This window comes from Megalobrama amblycephala, linkage group LG4, assembly GCF_018812025.1.
Source record: "Megalobrama amblycephala isolate DHTTF-2021 linkage group LG4, ASM1881202v1, whole genome shotgun sequence".
Classification (NCBI taxonomy): Eukaryota; Metazoa; Chordata; class Actinopteri; order Cypriniformes; family Xenocyprididae; genus Megalobrama; species Megalobrama amblycephala.
This window is the reverse complement of record NC_063047.1, coordinates 24,643,440-24,663,997: the sequence shown is the minus strand read 5'-3', so window position 1 is coordinate 24,663,997 and position 20,558 is coordinate 24,643,440. Positions and strand designations below refer to the sequence as shown.

Here is a 20,558-nt window from a genome sequence, read left to right as displayed (position 1 = left end):
CCAACCCGCCAAATGTGGGTAGATTTCAACTGTGGCGGGTAAGACAGCCACTCCCACTAGCCACTTTGGCGGGTTGAATATAATTTCAGTTTACAGCCAAATGATCGTCGAAGATCGTCGTAGCACAAAATTAAAATCCAATCACACAATTCGTTATTTATGTGCAGTTAGTGAAGGAGGGATAGGCGGAATTGCGCTGAATGACACACAACAGAAGCGCTCTCTCTCTCTCTCTCTCTCAGGCGCGAGGAGAACTGATCGCACGCGCGACAGAGAGAGAGAGCGTGAGCGATCAGTTCTCCTCGCGCCTGAATAGTCAAATACATGTGCACACAGATGTCTAAATGTCCATCGTGTGGAGTATCTCACGTGAATACAGTGGGTTATGGCTTAAGTGGACGTAAACAGGTGGGTAATAACGTCCATGCATTCAGCAGCCCAATTAAATAGGCCTACCTGTCTGTCATTAATGTTAATCAAACAACAAAAGATGTCAAATAAATGTAGGCTAGGCTATATGTTAAATAAACCTACTGTATCTGAAAAAAAATAAAAAATAAATAAAACATATAAGTATTAAAGGAATCAGTGAAATAAAAGATAGATTCTCACTGCTTGGAAAACTGCAACATCTCCAAAGAGAGAGAGAGAGAGAGAAATTAATAAATGTATAGGCATCGGTATCGGTATCGTCGAGTACCAGAAAAAAAAGTATCGGTACTCGGTCTATTACTCGGTCCAGATATTGTATATAATGGGGAGATAAGAGGGTCTGTATCTCTTACCATTGGAGAAAGCGTAACGGCTAACATAATCACGTGTGGCACCTCTCAGCCTATCATGTCATGGCAGTGACATCAGTCGCAACATTCTCTAGTCTGCCTTCTCTTGAAAAAATACATTTTTATCAAGCTAAAATCTACATATAGTTCCCAACGAAAGTATTGTTTAGTGTAAAACATTCTGAAGATTATCAAACAGGCTGTGGATTAATTAAATGATCAGCTATTTCCCCACAAAAGCTGTTTAATCAGCATAGTGAAGCCTCTCATCCATTGACTTCCATTCAAAAAACCGCCTCTGGTCTCTGGGGCGGAGCATTAGCTTTAGCCGTTACGCTTTTTTGGCTAAACGTTGCAGGCTTGCCTTCCAGTGGCTTTGCTCGATCCTTAAAAAATGGTATCAGTGCATCCCTATTTAAAATGTTCATATCGTCACAGACACGCCAGGCTCCACCATCACCCAATCACAGCGCACTCCCTCACCAGAGTTCTGAGCACACGCACCTGTCACCAATAAGCACCCCAATCAGCCACGACATAAAAGACTCACACACACTTCAGTCAGCGTCCGGTCTCGTTTGCACATAGAACGTCTTCTATGATTAGCTCAAGGACTCCAGTATACTTACTGTCTCGTCACTAGCGTGCTCCTAGTTCTCCTGGTTGTTTAATAAACATCACTTACCTGTTTCCCGTTGTCTCCATCCCTTCTGTACTGTAACACATATAGTTTTGTGGGGGAAAAAATATTTATTTCTGTTTTATTTCTCTTTCCTTGCAGCATACTTAATTTCATTAATAGTTGTGTTGTATCTTTTTAGGGAGATTACCATTGTTGCCTTCAGCTTTCTCCCTAAGATTTTAAAAGCACTATACTTGAAAATTTAACTATTTTCAGGTTTATCAGGTTTCAAGGTTTTTTATTATTTTTTTTTATTTTTAAAGAAATTATAAAATGAATTATTGCATTAAAACAAACAATTCCTTTACAATTTAAAGCAGACTTTTTTTGGTGTAAATGGGACTTTATATATGGATATATCTACAGTAGTTGCCTTTATATTACAGAAAAGGGTATGTCATTCCATCAGACAATAGGGGCTTTCGCACTGAACTCATTTATAGGAACTAGCCACTAGGATAGAACCAATTTCTCCCCTGGGCCATGTTCCTGGTTGCATTCGCACCGGAAATAGGATCTCTGAAGTGCCCGACAGTGACATCTCTAAGCGTGGCATTTACAAACACTAAAAACCGGTGGATGGAGGATGCCGTGATCGGAGCTGTGTTTGTTGTGTGTCATGGGTTTTTGATAACGGAAATGGAATGTAAACTCATAATTTACGTGACTGAAAGAGCACAAAGAGGTGCTAAGAGAAAAGAAATCTCCTATGACAACTTTCAGAATTACATATCATCGAGGCAGAGAAAAGAACACAACCCTGCAAACAACAGGTAAATTCCGTTATAGCTGTTTTCTATGTTCGTGAAGTAAATAAGTTTACACAGGTTTTTAAAAATGACGGGTGCCGGTGTTTGAAATGCGTTTGACCAATCAACTTACACTTTTTTTTTTTATATTGATAGTCATTGATAGTTACTATAGTGCTGGTTTAGACCCTACTCTGAAGAAGGAGCTAATTTAGTTCCCCCAAAAGGAGTTCCTAGAACTAAAATCCTTCCTAGTTCCTGCAGTGAGAACACAGCAAAATCTGCATACTTCAGCTAAGAGTTCTAGGAAATATAAAAGAGGTTTGAAAGCCCCTTATTTGAGACTACTTTTAGAAAAACAGCATAACACATTTGTTTATCTAATTATAGAGTACCACATGTACCCATGTGTTTATGCATGAGTTCTTGAAAGAGGATTATCAAAAAGTCACTGATGAGACTAATAAAATGATTCAACAAAGAGTGAGTCATTGCTACTTTTTTAAGTGATGCAAAAAGATGTTTTGAAGGATGAGGATGGCAGTGTGAGGGAGAAAGAAAGAAAAAAAAATGAGAGAGACTAAAACTCTATATGCATAAATCACATCAAAATGAGATAAAATGCTGTAAATGCTTTCATCTGGGCCACAGAGATGAGAGGTGTTTGTTTGTGTATGCTAACTCATCTCATGTTCCTAGGCGTCTGAAGTCGTTTGTGTGAAATAGCTTTCTGTGACAGCATTATTTCTAGAATAACAAAAGTCAGCTCTGTTACATTTTATTTTACAGTGCCGTAGTTACATTGTAATCACTCAAATAAGTTCTGAGTACTGTTAATTAACTACATGTACTTACTGTAGAGTTACAGTTAGGGTTTGGTTTAGGGTTAGTTACTTGTAATTATGCATAATTTACTGTTATTACTATAATAAGTACATGTAGTAACGTCTATCTACGGCACTGTATAAAGTGTTACTGTCAGCTCTGTTGCGACTTAAATGTACAATATTTTTGATTATTATCAATAGCTATGTTTATTTGGAGACTTTTTGTTTAAATCGGAATAAATTCATTCATCATAGCATCATAGCCCCCCAAGCCCCTCCTGATGCCAGACCTGGGTTGATGTGCGTGTTTACGTCACAAGCTTCAAGTCGGAATTGATTTTTTGACATGCACATACTGCATGAAGATACATTATTTCCTGCTGTTTGCAGATACTATTCTCCGACATTGATTCTTTTTCTTTGTGTTAAAGGGATAGTTCACCCAAAAATGAAAATTTGATGTTTATCTGCTTACCCCCAGCGCATCCAAGATGTAGGTGACTTTGTTTCTTCAGTAGAAAACAAATGATGATTTTTAACTCTAACCGTTGCCGTCTGTCAGTCAATGCAAGTCAATGGTCACACAATCTATAAGAGTCAATAAACACGCACAGACAAATCAAAATTAAACCCTGCGGCTCGTGACAGCACATTGATGTCCTAAGACACGAAACGATCGGTTTGTGCGAGAAACCGAACAGTATTTATATAATTTTGACCTCTAATACACCACTATGTCCAACTGCGTTCAGCATTCGCTTAGTGAGGTCTGTCTAGCTTTCATTGAAGTATATGCGCGAGACATCACTGCCGCTGTCAGAGCGCGATCAGACCTCACCAAGCGATTGCTGAACGCAGTTGGACATAGTGGTGTATTAGAGGTAAAAAATTATATAAATACTGTTTGGTTTATCGCACAAACCGATCGTTTTGTGTCTTAGGACATCAATGTGTTGTCACGAGCCGCAGGGTTTAATTTGGATTTGTCTGTGCATGTTTATTGACTCTTATAAATTGTGTGACCATTGACTTGCATTAATTGACTGACAGACATCAACGGTTGGAGTTAAAAATCATCATTTGTGTTCTACTGAAGAAACAAAGTCATCTACATCTTGGATGCTCTGGGGGTAAGCAGATAAACATAAAATTTTCACTTTTGGGTGAACTATCCCTTTAAAGTGCAGACTTGATATTTATCTATTTCAAGTTGTCCTCTCAATTGGATTAGAAAAGGTTTAAACCACCCCTTATAATCCAAATGAAATTTTAATTATATTTGGCAAATTCCTTCCGATTGACGTGGTTATTTTTTTATTCCGACTATAAGTCTGATTACAATCGGATTATAAGAGTCCATGTAAAGGCAGATACTGTTGAAAACTGTTAAAATAATGTTGTGCTGCTTAAATGATACATTTTTTCCAAGATTCTTTGACAAACAGAAATATTTTTAAAATTATACTGTCACTTTTGACTTCTTACTGACTTACTTTTGAACAGTAGTGTAATTGTCTTTCTCCTCTTTCCCCTTCTTTTTCACATGGGTCTATAATCAGGAGATTCGTTGCTAAAGCATAACGGAATGAAGTTTACGACGAAAGACAGGGACAACGATCATTCGGAGAACAACTGCGCTTCGTTCTACCACGGCGCCTGGTGGTACCGCAACTGCCACACCTCCAACCTGAATGGCCAATACCTGCGTGGACAGCACACCTCTTACGCCGACGGAATCGAGTGGTCGTCCTGGACCGGGTGGCAGTATTCGCTAAAATTCACAGAAATGAAGATTCGACCAACACGCGAAGAGCGAGAGAGCAAGTAAACGTGCAAAAAGTAATATTTAAATGTGAGGAAGTGAAAAAAATAAAAATAGATGTTTAAAAGACTTAAATATGGGACGTACGATGTGGAAAACAACAAGGACATTTGTTGTTGCTGATCTGAAAGAGAGCTTTCTGTTGTCCTGTTTCTTAATTTGGCTAAAAAGTCACACTGTCGTGTGGCTGTGCTGTAAGTCCTGCCCTCCATGTGACAATCTCTTCATCATCAGGCCTTGAAGTTTCTTCACACCTCAGCTGTCAGATCTCAGCTCTGACTCAGCTGCTCTTCAGTGTCATACTTCAGTTCTGATAAAAAATGACACTGAATCAAGTATACAATTATGTTGCCACCGGTTAGAGAAATAATTAATAGAGGACTAAGTACAACAGTGAAATGTTGGAATGGTTCCCGTTTCCATTCTCCCCCGTATTGTTTAACGCACAACTACGGCGAACACACGCCAAGACCAAATCTCCGCTAATTCTTCATTCTTGAAGAAAGAGGTTAGGATAAAAGAAGAAAGTGTGGAAGATGGGAGGGAAATGAGAGAAAGAGGCAGTCTGGGAGGAGAGGAGTGCAAAGATTTCTGTGGGAGTTTGTCTCTCATCTGTCTGACAGGCCATTAGCGAGCATATTGGCCACTTTGTCTGATCGCCATTGCCAAGTGATCATCAGCAAGGCTCTTTATCACGCGCATATACGCAGATGGAGGCTGTTTATGTGTGTGTGAACGAGATGAGAAGGAAACGTGATATTGTCTCGTCTGCTTTCCGAGCGTGTATTTTTGACTCGCCGCAAGTTTGAGTGTTCTCGGGGAATCTCTTTATCGGCCCGACGAGCTCGCTCGAGCGTGTTTACTTAGCACTCCTACACGTCATTTGTTCACGCATGCCTTCGGACCCCTGTCAAAATGCTAATTTAAAAGAGCCACCCTGCCATCTTTTATGTGCAAACGCTAACGTGTATATCAGCACATTCACTGCCGTCTCTCTCTTCAACTCACTTTCCAAAGGTCAGACATCTCGAATGTGAATATTGTGCTCCTTTCCCCTCGTGTCCCTCAAGAACCTCCCTTCATCTCTCGCCCTTTCTTTTTTCCCCTCCCGGTCTTCTTCTCATTTGTTCTTTCTCTGCTCTTCCCTCACTCCTTCAGTTTGTTTTCGTTGGTCCCCTGTGGAAGTGGAAAAGGTCAACATGTCATTTAGTACAATTACTCTGCTCATTGTTCTCTCTTCTTTGCTCTTTTCTGACTTTTTCCTTTTCTCTCACTTCTGTTCTTGCCGCTTCGGTTTCGTAATTCATCCCTCTCTCAACCTAATTATGTTTTAAAATCTCCATTATCATGATGATGGCAATTTATTTGTACTTTGTTTATATTGTGTAATTTTAAATTCAAAAAAGAAAGATTTACGTATTTAACATGATTAACGCACTAACAAAACTTTTGTTCGCTCCCCTGTTTGTTTGTTGTTTTTTATGTATAAAGACAAAAGAAGTTTTCAGGCTGATTTGTGAATGAACTTGTGCAAGTATGAACACTGATTCATTCATCTCGAATTTTGCGATTTTTACTTTATAAATGTACCAAGAGCTTTAAGATATGTGTAGATTTCATGTACAATGTGTATGTTTTAGAGACTTTTAGCGCATGTGAAATGTTTTCTTACGGGAAATCGACAAAAGCACACAAATGAAACAATGTACAATAGAAAAGGTCCTTAAAATGTCCTGATAATGCCTCTAGTCATGTGACTGGGATCGAATGACTGAACTGAAGTCTCTTGAATGGACTCTTGTTTTAAATTCTGGTCTGACAGAAGTGCAGTTAAAATCCATTAAATCTACACCATCAAAAATAATGAGCACATCACTCGAGAAAATATGTGGGAAGATGACTGCAAAAACAACATTATAGGATGTTGTCAAGACTCTTAAATGGACATAAGTGAGTGCTCGTCTTTGTCTCTGGAGTCTCCTCTTAAGTTTGCACCACTTTAACTACAAAGTTACCTCTGTCGGTTTATGTCTTCGTTGTGTATTTTCTATGTTCTCTCAACTCTGATTTCCCCCTCCTCTCATTCTGTGGAATTACATTGCAATCAGCCTCTTTTCTCTATGTCATCATTTGCTTCAAAGTTAACCATGCTGCCTGTTCAGCTGTCAATAACATTTCTCCAGTGCGTTGCCATGGTAATGATCCCCTGAACAAAAGCTAACAGACTGAACAAAGAATCAAGGAAATCGATGTTAAATGATGTAACAAAGTCATGAAACCGAGTCAAGAAAGGACAAAAAGAGTGCAAAATTATAACGGGACAGATTAAAATTTAAAATCATTTGTAATTAAGGGTCTCTGTGAGAATGAATGTGTGGAAATGTGTGTGTGCGTGACTGAATGAAACAGAAAATATACTTATAAAGAAGAAAAGTGAATTGTTACTTCTGTGTATGACAACGGCTCTTCATATTGTGTGCATATTAAAAAAAAACAATAAATAACAAATAAAAAGATTTCTGCAATGACAATGCATGGATTTTAAGATAGACACATTACACTTTTCACACAGACTCTGGGTTTGATTGTTCCCTATGGACACATTTCCTCAAACCTTTGCTCTATAAATAAGTACAATCTTTATGTGTGGTTTAAAGCTATTGGCACTTGCCAAAGAACATCCTGTTCCCGTTTCCCAGTTTTAAAAGAATGTGTGTTTCTGTGTGTGCGTTGCTGGGTCTGTGTGTGTTTGTGTTTTGAGTGAGCTACAGTGAGAGATGGAGAAAGTTGACTGCATGGCATGTGCAAATGGGAATGATGGAGAGCAGCACATGGTATTGCGTGTGAGTTCACTGCTGAATGTGTTGGTCCCATTTTTGCTGCAATAATGGCAACTCCTTAGGGAAGACAGCAGCACAAGAGATGAGCAATAAAACTGTAACCGCCTAATGGCCATCTTTCCTCAACAGCGCTCCTTTTTATCACTTTATCTTATGCTATATTTAAGTATAAAAGATTATCTTTAAAGTCAGCATGAAACAGAAGTTTGCAACAGTCATTTTTTCTCTGTTGTGAAATATCTGAGTGAAACGGCTTCTTGAACAAGAAAAAAAAAAAGGACGGGGCTTGATTTCAGCCGTGTGGGATTTAATTGGATCATAGAGGTTTGCTATTGCTGTGATCTCATGTGAGTGACAGGTTGTCCCGCCCTCACACCATTAAACTTATAATAAATTAAATTTATAATAAATACTGCAATATTTCATAGAAAATAAGAATTGCAGACTTTGATTTAATATCGATTTAATAATCGAAAATGGATATTTGTTGAAATATCAGCATTTAATTCTCTTTCTAAGAAGCACCTTTGTGACCTTGAGCACAAGGCTTGTAATGTCAAATTGCTTTTTATTATCAGCCCTGTTTCTGGAACATAATTGTATCCCAGCATGCATTATAGTGCTGCTTGAAAGTTTGTGAACCCCTTGCAGAATCTGCAAATGGTAATTATTTGAACAAAATCAGAGGGATTATGCAAAATGCATGTTATTTTTTATTGGTTACACTTTATTTTACAGTGCCGTAGTTACATTGTAATTACTCAACAGTTAGTTACAGTTAGGGTTAGGGTTTGGTTTAGGGTTAGTTACTTGTAAGTATGCATAATTTACTGTTATTACTATAGTAAGTACATGTAGTAACGTGTAACTACAGCACTGTGAAATAAAGTGTTACCTTTTTATTTAGTATTGTCCTGAATAAGATATTTTAAATAAAATATGTTTATGATTTTGAGATCCATCTCTTCACACTGATGACAACTGAGGGACTCAAACACAACTATTAAAAAAGGAACAATCACTGATGCTCCAGAAGGAAACACAATGCAATAAAGGGTTAGTTCACCCAAAAATGAAAATTATATCATTTATTACTCATCCTCATGTCGTTCTACACCCGTAAGACCTTAGTTCATCTTCGGAACACAAATTAAGATATTTTTGATAAAATCCAATGGCTCAGTGAGGCCTGCATCGCCAGCAATAACACTCCCTTTTTCAACGCCCAGAAAGCTACTAAAAACATATTTAAAACAGTTCATGTGACTACAGTGGTTCAACCTTAATGTTGTTAATTGACGAGAATACTTTTTGTGCACCAAAAATAACAAAATAGCGACTTTATTCAACAATATTTAGTGATGAACGATTTCAAAACACTGCTTCATGAAGCTTCGAAGCTTTATGAATCTTTTGTTTTGAATCAGTGGTTCAAAGTCAGTGAACTATTGAAGTTTCAAAACACTTGACGTAACGAAGCCTCGTTTACTGAAATCATGTGATTTTGAAGCTCTGAACCACTGATTCGTTAAGCTTCGAAGTTTCATGAAGCAGTGTTTTGAAATCGCCCATCTTAATGCATCGTGTTTCCTTCTGGAGCATCAATGAATGTTTGAACCTTTTATAAGTCCCTCAATTGTCCACAGTGTGAAAAGATGGATCTCAAAATCATACAGTCACTGCTGGAAAGGTTTCAATTATACAAAAAAGATGCTGGAAAATCAAAGAATTTGCAGGACCTGGAGGATTTTTCTGAAGAATGTTGTGCAGTTTAACTGTTCAGGACAGACAAGCGACTCATGAACAACCATCACAAAACAAACTTTTTAACTAGAGAGAGAGTGAGAATGGGTCTGCAGTGAAGTAGTGAGTTAAATTTATGTGGTATGACAGTGATTTAGATGAGATGGGCTGTGTTAACTGCACGAGCCACACGTCAAAAACACATGAAAGACTAGTGTTCTTTGTTCTTTCGGTATATGCATGCTTTCTCCCTGACAGACCACAGAGTTTGTTGTGATCCAGCATTCATAAAGGAGCAGATGCATCATTCAAACATGAAAATACTTTAAATCTTGAACGTATGCAACGAGCACACACACGCATGCACTTCTATGGTAACAAGAAGGCTGCTGATTTGATCCACAGTGACTAGTCCATGAGCTATCACCATTGTGCCCTTGAGCAAGGTGCTTAACGTCAGGTTGCTTTCAAGGGGACTATCCCAGTAATAAGTGAACTCTAAGACACTTTGGATAAAAGTGTCTGCTATTGCTTTATAATAACCATGTGAATAAACTGCTGTAAATGGCAAAAACCACATTTACACAATTAGGCTACTCAAAATTGAATTTGTTACGACCACACACACTCATGCACTTCTATGCCCATATAAACTAAAGATTACAAATCAAAGCTATGTGAATAAGCTCTATGTACAGTAGCAAATACAACAAATAATTTTCCTGTGTGTTCTCGTTTCACTATCATGATCTTTTCATGTTCACACTGAAGTTTTATTGTAGATTGACTCCAGTTTAGTAGGATGCGGGTGTGAAGGCTTTTCTCTGATTGCCGCCTTGCTCTGGCACGTGAATCTGTGATTTTGCCGTTGGGATGATGAGAGGAAGGGAAATGTCAGAGGAAAATTAAAGCCAATTTATTGCCATGGCAGCTCCTTTTATGTCTCGCAGACATGTGCATGAGGGAACCTCCATTAGCATAACAATCAATACCACCGTGTAGAGGGAGTGAGAAAGAGACAGATTTTTTATTATTATTATTATTATTATTATTATTTTAGATTGAGTGTTGGTTTCATCCGATCCAAATTTACCTGCGGCTGTCTCTGTAGTTGAGGTAAATGAAGTCAATCACTGCGAACACAATCGAAAAGGACTTGTGTTTGTGTACATTTCATGTATTGACCTCTTCCTCTACCTCTCATACTCACTTTTCTCATACTCACTCACTTTGACAGATTCTCATTTCCAGAGAAAAGAAAACAAAGATTAGTATTTAAGCATTAGTGAATCTAAAGACCTTTTAAACAGTCACATTTGCAAGCATAAGATGCATTTGCCACAATCTTGAGAACCCTCAGAAGAAAGCTCAAAAACGATGCTTAATATACATGAATGTATTTAGTTGTATTCATTAGTTGCATTCATTTAATGGGAATTAGCATGATAAATGCATAGCTATGTTTCTAAGAAACATAACTATGCAGAACTCCCTATACATTTGTTTTTCCAGGTGTTTCATAGTTATTAGTTTGATTAAGACCATTGTGCAGCCAATAATAAATCCACTTTATTTGAGCCAATATTTACAACAGTTAAACGGAGTTATTAACAAACATTTGTTCAGACATTCAAATGATGACAATCAGACTGAATAATACATTACATTGGTGACACATGTAAATATAATAAATATAAAAAGTATTGCTGGGCTAGGTTTAAACAGCTTCCAGAGTTAAGGATAAACACTTTAATTCAGCAAGGAATCAGGATGCATTAAATTGATTGAAAATGGCAGTAAAAACATGTTATGTTCTTGTTATATTTCTATTTCAAATAAATGTTGTTCTTTTGAGCTTTCTATTCATCAAGTATCCTGAAAAATCATGATCCTGATGTCTGTGAAATACTTGTGGTCGGTAAGAATGGAACCGACCAAGTGGAAGTGTGTTCAGACCTTTTGCTGTTTAATCAAATGCCTGGCTGTGCGAGACTGACATCTTAGTGCCGGCCCGGCTGTGTTGTAACATTCCTGGAGGACTCTTGGGGCATGAACAGAGAATACAGATGAGGTGCAATGAGCTTAGGAATTTGTGCTGTTGTTTGTCACTTCATGGAGAATAAAAATAAATAAATAAAATAACATTGATTGAAAATGATTGAAGTGGTTTTAATAACTAAATGTCCTTAGTTCCTGTATGTGTACATGTGTGAACATACACCGATCAGGCATAACATTATGACCACCTTCCTAATATTGTATTGGTCCACATTTTGCTGTCAAAACAGCCCTGACCTGTCGAGGCATGGACTCAACTAGACCCCTGAAGGTGTGCTGTGGTATCTGGCACCAAGATGTTAGCAGCAGATCCTTTAAGTTCTGTAAGTTGCAAGGTGGGGCCTCCATGGATCGGACTTGTTTGTTCAGCACATCCCACAGATGCTCAATTAGATTGAGATCTGGGGAATTTGGAGGCCAAGTCAACACCTCAAACTCGTTGTTGTGCTCCTCAAACCATTCCTGAACCATTTTTGCTTTGTGGCAGGGCGCATTATCCTGTTGAAAGAGCAGGTAATACCATTTCCATTAAAGGGTGTACATGGTCTGCAACAATGCTTAGGAAGGTGGTACGTACCAAAGTAACATCCACATGTATGGCACCCAAGGTTTCCCAGCAGAACATTGCCCAAAGCTTCACACTGCCTTCACCAGCTTGCCTTCTTCCCATAGTGCATCCCGGTGCCATGTGTTCCCCAGGTAAGCGACACACACGCATCCAGCCATCCACATGATGTAAAAGAAAACGTGATTCATCAGACCAGGCCACCTTCTTCCATTGCTCCGTGGTCCAGTTCTGATGCTCACGTGCCCACTGTTGGTGCTTTCGGCGGTGGACAGGGGTCAGCATGGGCACCCTGACTGATCTATGGCTATGCAGCCCCATACACAACAAACTGTGATGCACTGTGTATTCTGACACCTTTCTATCAGAACCAGCATTAACTTCTTGAGCAATTTGAGCTACAGTAGCTTGTCTGTTGGATTCGCTCCCCACATGCATCAATGAGCCTTGGCCACCCATGACCCCATCGCCGGTTCCTTGGACCACTTTTGATAGATACTGACCACTGCAAACTGGGAACACCCAACAAGAGCTGCAGTTTTGGAGATGCTCTGACCCAGTCATCTAGCCATCACAGTTTGGCCCTTGTCAAACTCGCTTGAACCCATAGGAAAAATCAAAAGTGAGATCTCTTTAACATTTCAAATGTTTCTCCTAGACATATATGAGGTTACTTTAACATCAAATGGAGACATTTCCTTGAGTCTCCTGCTTCTCACACTTGTCTCCTGAGACAAAAACTCTAATACTCTCACAATGGTCTTAGAAGAGATCTCAACAACACCACACACTGTGCTCAGACTTTTCTCCTTGGCTAGAGACTTTGGATCCCTCACATTTGTCTCCTCTAAAGATTCAGAGGAGATCTCAACAGCATCACACACTGTGCTCATATTTATCTTCTTAGATAGAGACTTTGGTGTTCTCACATTTGTCTTCTCTAAAGTTTAAAAGAGATCTCAATAACATCACATACTGTGCTCAGATTTTTTTTTCTTACACAGTGACTCTGGATCACTCACATTTGTCTCCTCTAAAGATTCAGAAGAGATCTCAACAACATCACACACTGTGCTCAGATTTTTCTCCTTACCTAGAGACTTTGGATCACTCGTATTTGTCTCCTCTAAGGATTTAGAAGAGATATCAACATCATTGCTCATATTTGTCTGCTCTAAAGTTTAAAAGAGATCTCAATAACATCACACACTTTGCTCAGACTTTTCTCCTAAAGACTCAGAAGCTCCCACATTTGTCTCCTCTAAAATTCAGAAGAGATCTCAATAACATCGCACACTGTGCTCAGATTTTTCTCCTTAGTGACTCTGGTGCTCCCACTCTTGTCTCCTCTAAAGTTTAGAAGAGATCTCAATAACATCATTCATTGTGCTCAGACTTTTTTCCTGAACTAAAGACTTTGACATTCTCACATTTTTCTCCTCTAAATTTTAAAATTCATCTCAACAACTTTGCAATGTGTATACCAAGTCAAATGCCTCAATGTAAACTCAAACATTTTTATCATAATACTATGTATTAATAATCATGTGTCACAGAACCCTTGTTTCCCTGGACTTCAATTCCCAAGATCCTCCTGTTCTCCACACCTGCACTCACTTCCCTCGTCAGCTCCTCATCAGCACTCATCACCTGCACCTGGACTCTATTGTCAGCACTCCCCATATATTGCACTCACTCCCTTCACTCCTCGTCCGTTCTCTGTTTGTGTTAGTGTTTTGTATGGTGTTCTCTGCCTTCGTTTATATTAAAGTATTGAATGTATTGTGGAAATCCGTATCTGCCTCATCTCTACACCAGCAAACGTAACAGAAGAACGGACCCAAGAACGACTGGATTTCCACAAAGGAAAGATGGAGACTTTCCCTGGCTTCCTGGCTCGTGCTCCTCCTATGCCTCTCATCCATCTGTCGGCCGGCGATCGCCTCATCGGGCTCCTGCAGGTTGGTCGTTCGCTGGAGAGGTATGTGGAGGAGTTCGTTGAGCTCGCTTATGTGTCTGACTGGCCTGAAGCAGTTTTGATCTCCCTGTTTCTGGATGGACTAGATGATGACACCATCCGTTTTAGTGAACCCGATTATCGTTTCTCCTTAAGCGAAACCATAAATTCCATTTTGTGGTTAAATGATTCCAAATTTATCGTTGATTGGGTTCAGGATGGGTGTCTGTCTCTAGTCCATCCAGAGACACGGTTGGCCGGGCCAGTCAGTCAACCTCCGGCTTCCTCCGCATACCCCTCCAGCGAACTCCCTGCCTGCCCCACACGGAACCCTCATTCCTCTACTGGGCCCAGTAAGCGGAGGAGGAGGAAGAAAGCGGCTCCAGTCTCTCCAGAGCCCGCTCCAGTGTCTCCAGAGCCCGCTCCAGTGTCTCCAGAGCCCGCTCCAGTGTCTCCAGAGCCCGCTCCAGTGTCTCCAGAGCCCGCTCCAGTATCTCCAGAGCCCGCTCCAGTATCTCCAGAGCCCGCTCCAGTATCTCCAGAGCCCGCTCCAGTCCCCACAGAGCCAGCTCCAGTGCCTGTGGGGATTTTAATTGTATTTGAGGGGATGAACGAGCCCTCTGCTCCAGCCGCCGCCTACGAGCCCTCTGCTCCAGCCGCCGCCGCCGAGCCCTCTGCTCCAGCCGCCGCCTACGAGCCCTCTGCTCCAGCCGCCGCCTACGAGCCCTCTGCTCCAGCCGCCGCCTACGAGCCCTCTGCTCCAGCCGCCGCCTACGAGCCCTCTGCTCCAGCCGCCGCCTACGAGCCCTCTGCTCCAGCCGCCGCCGCCGAGCCTGCCGCTCCAGCCGCCGCCGCCGAGCCTGCCGCTCCAGCCGCCGCCGCCGAGCCTGCCGCTCCAGCCGCCGCCGCCGCCGAGCCTGCCGCTCCAGCCGCCGCCGCCGCCGAGCCTGCCGCTCCAGCCGCCGCCGCCGCCGAGCCTGCCGCTCCAGCCGCCGCCGCCGCCGAGCCTGCCGCTCCAGCCGCCGCCGCCGCCGAGCCTGCCGCTCCAGCCGCCGCCGCCGCCGAGCCTGCCGCTCCAGCCGCCGCCGCCGCCGAGCCTGCCGCTCCAGCCGCCGCCGCCGCCGAGCCTGCCGCTCCAGCCGCCGCCGCCGCCGAGCCTGCCGCTCCAGCCGCCGCCGCCGCCGAGCCTGCCGCTCCAGCCGCCGCCGCCGCCGAGCCTGCCGCTCCAGCCGCTCCAGCCGCCGCCGCCGCCGCCGCCGAGCCTGCCGCTCCAGCCGCCGCCGCCGAGCCTGCCGCTCCAGCCGCCGCCGCCGCGCCTGCCGCTCCAGCCGCCGCCGCCGAGCCTGCCGCTCCAGCCGCCGCCGCCGAGCCTGCCGCTCCAGCCGCCGCCGCCGAGCCTGCCGCTCCAGCCGCCGCCGCCGAGCCTGCCGCTCCAGCCGCCGCCGCGATCGGTTCCGCCATCACCCGCCAGTCCTTCAGCGACACCTGGGCTCAACGCCTCGAAGGCTTCGGCTCCTGACCCGCCATGGCTGCCCGCTGCACCTGACCCGCCATGGCTGCCCGCTGCACCTGACCCGCCATGTATGCCCGCTGCATGTCTGCCCGCTGCACCTGACCCGCCATGGTTGCCCGCTGCACCTGACCCGCCATGGCTGCCCGCTGCACCTGACCCGCCATGTATGCCCGCTGCATGTCTGCCCGCTGCACCTGACCCGCCATGGCTGCCCGCTGCACCTGACCCGCCATGTATGCCCGCTGCATGTCTGCCCGCTGCACCTGACCCGCCATGGCTGCCTTCAGCCCCTGACCCGCCATGGCTGCCTTCAGCCCCTGACCTGCCATGGCTTTTGAACCTGCCCTGGAGACCTCCACTCCAGTTTGCTCCTCCCCCTGCACCAGCTTGAGGTCTCCAGGGCGCCCGCCCCCCTCCCGGTTGTTTCATCTACGGCGCGAGGACGCGCCTACCGGGAGGGGGGGGTAATGTCACAGAACCCTTGTTTCCCTGGACTTCAATTCCCAAGATCCTCCTGTTCTCCACACCTGCACTCACTTCCCTCGTCAGCTCCTCATCAGCACTCATCACCTGCACCTGGACTCTATTGTCAGCACTCCCCATATATTGCACTCACTCCCTTCACTCCTCGTCCGTTCTCTGTTTGTGTTAGTGTTTTGTATGGTGTTCTCTGCCTTCGTTTATATTAAAGTATTGAATGTATTGTGGAAATCCGTATCTGCCTCATCTCTACACCAGCAAACGTAACATCATGTTAGTCAAGGATTGAGTCATAAGCCATTTAATGTGCCTTTCAGAAAAGAAAGTGCATGGATACCTATCCTGTAGCAATTTTCCTGATAACGGCATCTGGTACATTACTATTTTGAACAACAAATTATTTGCCCTATGCACATAAACTGTACTGCTTTCTTATTGTATCTATAAATAAGAGTAACGTTAACCTTATTTCTGTGTAATTTCACTCTTAATATAGGCTTAAACACTGAAATATGGACTTCTTTTTTTTTTTTTTTTTACTTTATTGGTGCACAATTTGTAAAGTGGTTGAGATCTCATCTAAACTTTAAGAGAAGACAAATGTGAGAGGTCCAGTGTCTTTAGCTAAGGAGAAAAATCTGAGCACAGTGTGCGATGTTACTGAGGTCTCTTCTAAAACTAGACAAGTGTTAGACCGTTGGAGTCTTTAGTTTAGGAGAAAAATCTGAGCACAGTGTGTGAAGTTGAGATCTCGTATGAATCTTTAGAGGTGACAAATGTGAGAGCTTCAGTCACTAGCTGAGGAGAAAAGTCTGAGCACAGTGTGTGATGTTGTTGAGGTCTCTTCTAAAACTTCAGAGAAGACAAGTGTTAGACCATTGGGGTTTTTAGTTTAGGAGAAAAATCTTAGAACACTGTGTGATGTTGCTGAGATCTCTTCTGAAACTTCAGAGAAGACAAGAGTGAGAGCTCCCGAGTCTCTAGCTGAGGAGAAAAGTCTGAGCACAGTGTGTGATGTTACTGAGATCTCTTCTAAAACTTTAAGAGGAGACACGTGTGAGTGATCCAAAGTCTCTAGGTAAGGAGAAAGGTCTGAGCACAGTGTGTGGTGTTGCTGAGATCTCTTTAAAGGAGACCATTGTGAGAGTGTTGAGAATTTGTCTCTGGAGACAAGTGTGAGAAGCAGGAGACTCAAGCAAAAGTCTCCATTTGATGTTAATTTAACCTCATTTATGTCTAGCAGAAACATTTGAGATGTAATGTTTTTTTCTCCCCTTTGGGTAGCTTCTATCTCATTCATGCACACCATTTAAATCAAGCACAATACACACATTCTCATATTTGAAGTTTAGTGTAGACAGAGTTTTGTTGCACAATTACTTAACAGATGAAAACATGACCATGCATGCAAAATGGGTTGTACAAGACAATCTTTACAAAGTTAAATGAAGAAAAGGTTATGCAACAACCATGAGGCACTGGTACACTATTAAATTTGTTAAAAAGAAAGTATTTATCTTAGCCTAAACATCTTACACTTGTCTAATCCCTTGTTTGAAATGTGCACTGCATATACAATGCTCGGCATTGAAGATAAATTTACATGAGTATCCCTTCATATTCATATTCTGAAATGTATAATCCTATTTAAATAATAGTTTCAGTATTTACAATATTAGTAAAAATAAATAAAATTTAACATGATTCTCCTAAAATAAAATTGAAGACATCTGGGGCTGGTTGCAAAAACTTCTTAGAGTAGTCTTAAAAGTTAAACAGCTCTTAGTATCCTGAGCTCAGAGAAAGCTCTGTCAGAACCATAGTCTTGTGGACAGCATATCAACATTGAAACACAGCAGCACCTCAGACAGCACGAGTTTAAATCCCAGCTAAAGGTACTTTCCTGCTCCTGTTCCCTTCTCACCTCTCCCATAGTTTCCTGTCTCTCATCCTATTGCCCTGTCCATTATAGGTAAGAACAAAAAAAAAAAAAAAAAAAAAAAAAACAGCTTCTGAAAATATTTTTACAATAAAGAGATTTCTTGTTTCTCATTTTGGACTCCTTTCTCTCAGAACTTTTACGTCTACTTTTGTTTCTCTTAAGGCATTTTAGGAGAAACATCTGAGACAGTGTTGATACTAAAATGAGAGATACCTCTGAGCAATAAAATATTCCTATAATGGAGTCTTGATAGAGACTACAGAAAGACAATAAAGAGATGTTCTAAGTTTCTTCCACCAATCTCTCAGTTTTGACTCTTTTTCTCTCAAATATTTCTCATGTCTCATTTCTGTCTACTCTTATTTCTCCTAAGGAATTTAAGGAGAAATATCTGAAACTCTATTGATATTAATATGAGGGATATATGAGCATCACAACTATGTCTCATGAGCTTAAGAAAAGCAACCACAGCAATACATTTTTCCTATGGGAATCCTTACACTTGCCCATTTTTCCTGCTTCTAACACATCAACTTTGAAGATAAAATGTTCAGTTGCTGCCTAATATATCCCACTCACTAACAGGTGCCGTGATGAAGAGATAATCAGTGTTATTCACTTCACCTCTCAGCGGTCATAATGTTATTGTCAGGATAAATGACTCGAGATTCAGTTGCAAGTGTACAAATATTTATTAAGGAAGATAACGTGAACAACAGCAGTGAAACAAGGCAGATGGTGGGTGCTGACGGTGTCCTCGGTAGCGCAGGGACTACGATGGGCGGATGAATGAAATCCGAGACAGAAGTCCAGTGACAATGTGATCCACAAACGACAGGCAGTATAATCCACAACAGCGGGGAAATCCACAAACGGCAGGCAGTAACATCCACAACGGCAGGTAGTCCAAAACACAGCAGGAACACTGGAGCACAGCACACGGGAGAACAGGAGACACTAGACAAGGAACAAGAGTGAATAACAACAACAACGATCTGACAGTGAATGAACAAACACACACTCAATATAAAGCATAGCTGATCAGCACCAGCTGAGGCCAATCGCTAATCAGCAATGAGTTGCCCAGCAACGCCGGTGATCACACCCACCCACACACACACACACACACACACACACAAAGACAAGGAAGAATCCACAGACCTACGAACCATGACAGTTATGCCTGATCGGTGTATCTACTGTATATGTGCAGACAAGCACAGTAACTTTTTGACTCTTAGACTTGCTCGCTGTAGTTGTGAGACTGTTTATTCTCAGCGTCAGCGATTGCATGTGTTTTATGCTATTTAGAGCGTTGCCACCCACTGGCAGCTCTGATGCTGGTACAGAGAAGCAAAGCTGTCATTACCACTCCAGTGAGCAGTCAAGTCCATCTTTAACCCTTTTATGCCTCAGCGGACCAGAACCATTACAACAACAGTCCTGCGGGGAGGGAGTAATGTGTTTTTATGGTATATGTTTGTTTCTGTGAATGACAAAGCAGAATGCATGGTGTTGTGTTGTATAATGGTTAAAGGAATGGTAACAAGAAGGCTGCTGATTTGATCCACAGTGATCACCATTGTGCCCTTGAGCAAGGTGCTTAACCTCAGGTTGCTTCCAAGGGGACTGTCCCAGTAATAAGTGAACTGTAAGTCACTTTGGATAAAAGTGTCTGCTATTGCTAAATGACTCGCTTTATAATAACTGTGTGACTAAACTGCTGTACAAAGGCAAAAACTACAATTACACAATAACACCAATAATACCAAAATCAAATCTATAATTTGTTCTGTGACAACAGTATTGGTTTCTATTGACTTCTATTGTTTAAATCAATGGGAACCTAAAGTGCTTGGTAACCAACATTTTTCAAAATATCTTCTTTCATGTTCCACAGAAGAAAGAAAGCCATACAGGTTTGGAACGGCATGAGGGTGAGTAAATAATGACAGAATTTTCAGTTTTGGGTGAGCTAACCCTTTAAATATTCTCAGATTTAGCACAAAAACAGTGCATAGTTACTGCGTTTTAACATTGTAGTTCAGTTAAGCATTTAAATGAATAATAATCTCAATATTTGGTTTAATTTTGCACTTTATTTTCAAAGCAGAAGTCATTTTAAGGTAAAATGTACTACATTTTTGATTATGACATAATATTGACTAAATTTAAAAAAGATTTTCATCAAAAACTATGACTAAAACAAAAAAAAGTATAATAATGAATACTCCATTCCATACAAATGAATTACAGTAGTTGAAGTACAGATATATCTGCACGTGGCATCAAATGCTGTCACATGATCATCTGCTGCACCAGGTATGACTGTCTGAGGAAAACAGCGCACATAAAGATGTCTGAGACTTCACCTTCCATGCACTTTTTAGAGGAAAAGAGAAGCGTATATACATTTGTGTGTGTGCGTGTGACACGACTACTATTTGAGCATCCGTCTCCTGCTGTCATGGCCGGGTTTGATGTTCCTAGGGTGACATCCCCCCTTCATCTCCCCTGTCACAATCCCATCTCCCTCTCTTGCTTGCACTCACTTCGTTTTCCTTTAACGAGAGGAATGTGTCCATCACAACTTATTTC

At 41.9% G+C, this 20,558-nt stretch overlaps 1 protein-coding gene across 7 annotated transcripts in view; it reads left to right on the top strand.

Moving 5' to 3' along the window:
- Positions 1-7,393, top strand: part of fibcd1b (fibrinogen C domain containing 1b) — a 156,516-nt gene extending 149,123 nt beyond the window's left edge. For all 7 annotated transcript variants that reach the window (XM_048188511.1, XM_048188506.1, XM_048188510.1 and 4 more), the window contains one exon: positions 4,600-7,393. In XM_048188511.1, coding sequence (XP_048044468.1) covers positions 4,600-4,868 — 269 coding nt within the window. In that variant the 3' untranslated portion in view covers positions 4,869-7,393. The remainder of the gene's footprint in view (positions 1-4,599) is intronic.
- Positions 7,394-20,558: the final 13,165 nt, after the last annotated feature.